Source organism: Pavona decussata, unplaced genomic scaffold, assembly GCF_977016875.1.
Source record: "Pavona decussata unplaced genomic scaffold, jaPavDecu1.1 SCAFFOLD_102, whole genome shotgun sequence".
Taxonomy (NCBI): Eukaryota; Metazoa; Cnidaria; class Anthozoa; order Scleractinia; family Agariciidae; genus Pavona; species Pavona decussata.
In genome coordinates, this window is record NW_028145517.1 from 2279621 (window position 1) to 2285522 (window position 5902).

General features: G+C 36.9%; 1 protein-coding gene across 1 annotated transcript; it reads right to left on the reverse strand.

Annotated features, from left to right (window-relative positions):
- Positions 1-3713: 3713 nt before the first annotated feature.
- LOC146471591 (galanin receptor type 1-like) lies at positions 3714-5140 on the reverse strand. Its single transcript, XM_085120146.1, has one exon. The coding sequence runs from the start codon at positions 4950-4952 to the stop codon at positions 3960-3962; it is 993 nt and encodes a 330-aa protein (XP_084976272.1). The 5' UTR covers positions 4953-5140; the 3' UTR covers positions 3714-3959.
- Between the last annotated feature and the right edge of the window lie 762 nt (positions 5141-5902).

Below are 5902 nucleotides of genomic sequence, written 5' to 3' on the forward strand. Positions count from 1 at the left end.
GTGTTGCAGCTGTCGTGATCTCAATTTGGTTGTTCAGTGCATTTCTTTCGTTAATTAATTTAAGGAAACCGCAGCATATTCCTCTGGCGTTTGCCATAATTAACGTTACTTGCCTTACGGTTGCAACATTTTTAACCTTCAAGGTTTATCGGGCTGCTCGAAGCCATGCTAACGAACTTCAAGCCATGGAAGTCTCCGCGCAACAAGCATCCCAGAATGGCGATATGTTGAACGTTGCAAGGTTGAAGAAATTTGCAATGTTAGCAGTTAACGTGTATGTGGTATTCTTGGTTTGTTATTTGCCAAGCACGTGTATCTTTTGGATTGTCTTCTTTACCCCTGAACCAGGCACCATTGCATTCATGTTTCAAGCTTTCGCTGGGACCTTGGTTTTCCTTAATTCAACTCTCAATCCTCTAATCTACTGCTACAAGATAGGAAGCATTCGACTCACCATCATGAACATGCTACGAAATGTATTTTCCAGTCACCCTTGAAGTTCTGCAATATATCAACACCGAGAAGTGAATTGAAATAAGGGGGCACAACCGAACATTTTTTAACCAAAATCGAGGTGTACGGAATGTGATAGTTGTTGAAGCTATCAATAACTGTCGGAAAAATGCAAAGCAAAAGTTCACCATATTTTCTGATGAATAAGACCGTATTTTTCCAAATTTTCTTCGTGGTAGTGATTTCTTTTGTTCTGTCTTTGTTAGACGTCCTTATTTTCTCATGTTAGTAGCTATTTATACGTCACTTGAATGACCAGGAGAAATATGAAAAGAATTGAGCTCACTTATTCTACTTCTAAAATATCCTCCTCTGTTGAAAACCCCCAAGCAAGTATCATTGAATACCAAAAGGGATTTTGTTGTCCGCTTTTAAATTTTAGTTCAGGTTTGTCTTGTGTGATTAGGTGGGGGGAAGAGAAGAGGGGGGAAGGTTGTAGATGTAAAACTGGATTTCAGATACAAAAATTTCATCTCAGAAAAGTATTTTGTGGATTAACCTAAATATGGATTTCTTGACATGTGCTTCTAAGGAAAACGTAAAAATAGATTTGTAAAGTAGCTATATTAAATAAACAGCATGAGATGATATGGGCTGATTATGGCCAACTCGGCGCTACGTGCTTCGTTGGCTATCTATCATCTCATATCCAACGCGCGCTCGTGGAATAATTGTTAAATATTACATCTGTGAGAAAGCTATGACGTCTAACCCGATAAGAAAAGGTTAAATTGTAAGACTCTGCGAATACTATATAACCGTTAATCATTTTCATACTCGCAGTATGTCTATGTGTTAGTTTGCCACAATATTCTTGTCAATTAAAGGACTGACATCGATTGTTTACCCGCAACATTTAACATTTGTGTGGAAATAGTTGTTACTGTAAACCTTAGTTTAAGAGAGCTGTTACGTAGCGCGTGCTACTAGTAATAAAAAACGCTTCATGCAAATGCCTTGTCATAATAAGACAATATCACCAGTAATATATTCGCCAGAGAATGTCTTTTTCTGCTTACTCTTTAAACAGACATTTTTGGGTCGCAGGTGGTGACGTCATCCAATCAACTCAGCTCTGTAATAAACATCGCCTCTCTGGTTTCAGTGACTCAGGTGAATTAAGGACTGGGCTAGACTTCTTTCTCGAAAAATTGAAGTAATGTTTAAAACACGAGCAGCAGTGTTTTATCCGGATTTAAAACCACGAGGCGCAGCCGAGTGGTTTTAGACCCGATAAAATACGTGCTGCGAGTTTTTTGAACGCCTTCAAAAACATTCCTGGAAAAGTGTATGTCAAGAGAGTTCATAACACGACGCTTTTGTGAACGTTGGATATTAGCATACGAGAAAACCGCATACTAATATTTAAGGAGGAGGTTTTATCGGGTTTTAAAACAACTGCACGTGATGTTTTATCGACCATTTGATAGGTCAATGGCTTATGAATTATTAATGAGTTTTTGAATGATTCCTAAGAAGAAAGCAAGTGATCGCCGAAGATGAAATGTCTTGTTTTTGGTGAAAAGAATTCTCCCATCTATGAAGGGTTACAAATGGCTCCAGAACAACCTTTCTACCCCAGAAATCGCCTGAAATTACCAAACCAAATATATTCAAACATAAATCTACTAGGGTTTGTTAATTAATAACCTCAAACCAAACAAACTAGTTTTTCATTGAAATTAAAACGAATTCAGCTGTTGTTCTTTTATTCCTTTCCACCTAAGCTGTGGGTTATCTGTTTGCCACAAAACTCGGTAGCGAAATTGATTTTTGTGGAGTGAAGGATATATATATATTTTTTCTAAGAGATTCTTTTATCGTGCCACACGAAACTTCTTGCGCTGAAAACAAAAAGCGAGATGGGTTTAAGAACTTTCATCGAGGACCTCAAATGATTCTGTTATTCTGCAAAAGAAAATAAAGTTACCTTATCAGTTTACGGAGCAGGACGAGCCAAGGGCTTAATTTTTCGGTAGATAAAACTCTCGGAGAAGGTAAATTCCGTTCTCAGGGAAATTTATGATTTTTTTTTTTGCTCAGTGGAAAACTAAAAGAAAAACACAGGAGCAAAAGAACAATGAAAAGCATCTGTTTTTAATTCTAGGATCGCTTTTTACTGCCTTTTGATGACTCGGCTGCAAAGTAAACGTTGCTCGCAGAGACACTTTAATTTACTTTCATTGTTTAGCTAAGCAAACACGGTGGGGAGCAAACATTGTTGGAGGAAACTTGGCCTGAACAAAAGAGAACATACAAATAGAATCAAACGCTTTAATGAACTGATCATGATTGTGTTCATATCACTCGCTGATTGGAGAAGCAAAGAGATGATAAGTGTTATTATTGCCATAGCAACGTTTCTCTATACAATAAAGAAGTAAAAATCTCACGATTGTGAGTGCAATTTGTCGCTCATGATACTTACAGGTAATCAAATGGTATACTCGTGAAATTAGGAAATAATTCCACGCCCGTTTTGTCAAAATTCTAATAATTTCCCGAGCCTTTTACCCATATTGATACCACTCTCTCCGCCCCCATCTTAAAGGGGACGTATCATGGGGTTTTTGACCTCTTTTGTTGAAAATAGTGAAATTAGACATTCGCTTAGCTACAAAATAATTCTTGAACAACGAGAGGAAAGAAATCAACTCAATTCTTGAAAGGAACAACTCATGATCTGTTCTAGCGCATTTTGGAAAAACAAAAATGCGAGAACTTAAAAAAAACATTAGCCTAACTTTTTTCAAGTTTCAATCCATTCCGACCATATTCTGTCTCAGGCCGGAGGCCCTAATCGACCGTTTTATTGCACTGGAGGGATAATTTACAACAAAACTAGACAATTTCTTTTTTGTTTCTGTTGATAGACAGACAAACATTTTTGGGTTTTGAAATGACATCAAATTCGCATGATACTTCCCCTTTAAGTTTCTTCTCAAAATGGCGGTGAAAACACTCATCTCTCGCAGTACTGATGCATTGGACTTCTTAATTTTCTAATGGAAATTAATCAAACGAGCTCTGTATTTTTTCCCAGTAATCGATTATACTTTTTACAGGAGCACTGGCTTGTTCCAGTTATTCTGGCGACATTTCAGTTGTATTTCTATGCTGCAGAGCTAGTGGTGAATTAGAGATGAACGTATTTAATCATTCTCAAACATGTCTACATGTAACTGGGCAGAACCCATATATTTCCTAATATAATTTATGTATTTATTTATATATCTTTCTTTCTTTTCTTTTAATTTTATGTATACATTTTAGTTTTAATCTTTGAGGTCCTTTAGGAAAACCACATTATGTGAAAAACTTTCCTCAATAAAGATTATTATTTTTATTATTATTATTATAAACCATAAACTGTCGAAAAAAGCGGAGAAAAATTCAGCTTTACAACCTTAGAGAATCGTTGCAATTCTGTAGACTTTTTACGTTATTTAACTAAGGTGCGCATTAGTCCTTCCTCTGGTTGCAGATTGCATTGTTGACATAGAAAAACCGTCTTTATTCACAATTATTCCGGCGCGGTTTGGTAGAATTTTTTGTTTGCAGCATCGGCAAGTTAATAGTTTTGTGACCTCCTGGCGAAATTTCGGACAGCGAAATGAGTAAATCACAGGATTCGCTGTCGAGCCCACCAGTCCAAGCAACATGGAGATTAACTCGAATTTCAGAGTTTCTTGGTTGCGGACGCCATACGGTGTTACTAGGAGCCTTGCAAAAGTTGGAGTCCATGTTATTACGAAAACGACAGTGAGAAGAATAAAAAGCTTGGTCAATTTGCGTCGCGACTTTACAAGACCTGCGTTTGTAGCTCTGTTCTCGTTTGCATTGAACCATACGTGATAGATAACGCGAGAATAACAGAAGATTATTAGAGTGCTCGGTAAAATAAGACCAAAAATGAAGAGCAGAAGTGAGTAAACTGTTCTAAGTGTTTCAAACCAAACAGCCGGTTCCACAGTTGTTGCATTTGTTGTTGTGTTTCCCCGGCTGTATTGAAGATGTTTTCTTGCATTGCCAAAGAGATATCCTGGCGCGCTCAAGGAAGCAGCGAGAATGTATATTATGAGCAGAACATTACCGATTAGAGATTTTGTCGCTCTTCTCATGTGCACGAAAGGCTTCAGAATCGCAAAACACCTCTCCACTGCTAAGGTAACGTAAATATAAATTGAAGCCAACGCATTGAAGAAGAAATCGAAGTACACAAAAGATAGTTGATTTGCGAGAACGATGATGTCCACGAAAGTAAAAACGGAAAACCACAAATCTGAATGAGCGAGGGCAAGTAAAAGGGACGTGTTTGGACTTGGAGACAGTTTCTGTTTTCTGTGAAGAACCAAAATGACGAGCAAGTTCCCAAACACGTTGCAAATGTAGATTAAAATGGCAACGTAAGTTATGACTGAGAAAAATACCGCAACCATTTGAAAAACTCAGATCGCGTTCGATAATGACCGCTATGACGAAGTGATCAATGCTGGAGTGGGGTCAGACTGTGAAAACCACGGCCAGAAATTTGAGTATTCCTGAAACGTCCAAACCAAACTTGATACCAAATTGAACACGAGTTATATATTGAGATAGAAAGGTTGATGTGTTAAAGGGAGATAGCTTCCTGGCTTGTTAAAGTTGCAATATAGTGCTTTTTAAATTTGAAGAGTAAAAAAGGGAAAATTTGACAGGTTCTTTGCAGTGATTGGTCCTCTTATAACATCACGTGTCCTTTTGTACACAAATAGATAAGATAAAAAAAGGAAAGTGACTTAAAGGCCTTAAATGAACAATAGTGGATATGTTAAAATAAAAGAAAAATGTTCATAAATATTTCATCACAAATATTGCCGGAGCCAAAGGAAGGTATTACTCATCACCTTTCATTTGTTACCCAGTTATACTTCCAGATTTCATCAACAGCAAGAGTACAGACTTAAAATTAGTAACAATAAGAGAGAAAATGTTGAAATTAAATGATTTTCGAATCCCTTTTATGTTAAGAATGACAAGAAGTAAAATAAAAAGTAAAAATAAAAACTCTGAAAACCGTTTATTGCTACTTATGAATTTTTTCTGCATTGGGGAAGTTGTTGAGGGTACGTTTCACCAGAATTTATTCGAGGCGAATCGTCGGGATGATAATCAGTTGTTTTCCTAGCAACTCAGGGGCTAGGAAAAAGTAGCTTGCATCACTTACTGATATCATTACAATAAAAAGACACTGAATTTTACCGTTAAACAAACAAATCTGCGTTAGGTGTCAGTGCTTTTAAATTCATTAGATCTTTGTTTTCACTTGTGATGGTTTGGGATTAAAAGAAAAATTGGGAGACCGTAGTATCTTCAATGTGTCACGGTCTTGAAAATCATACATTATCCT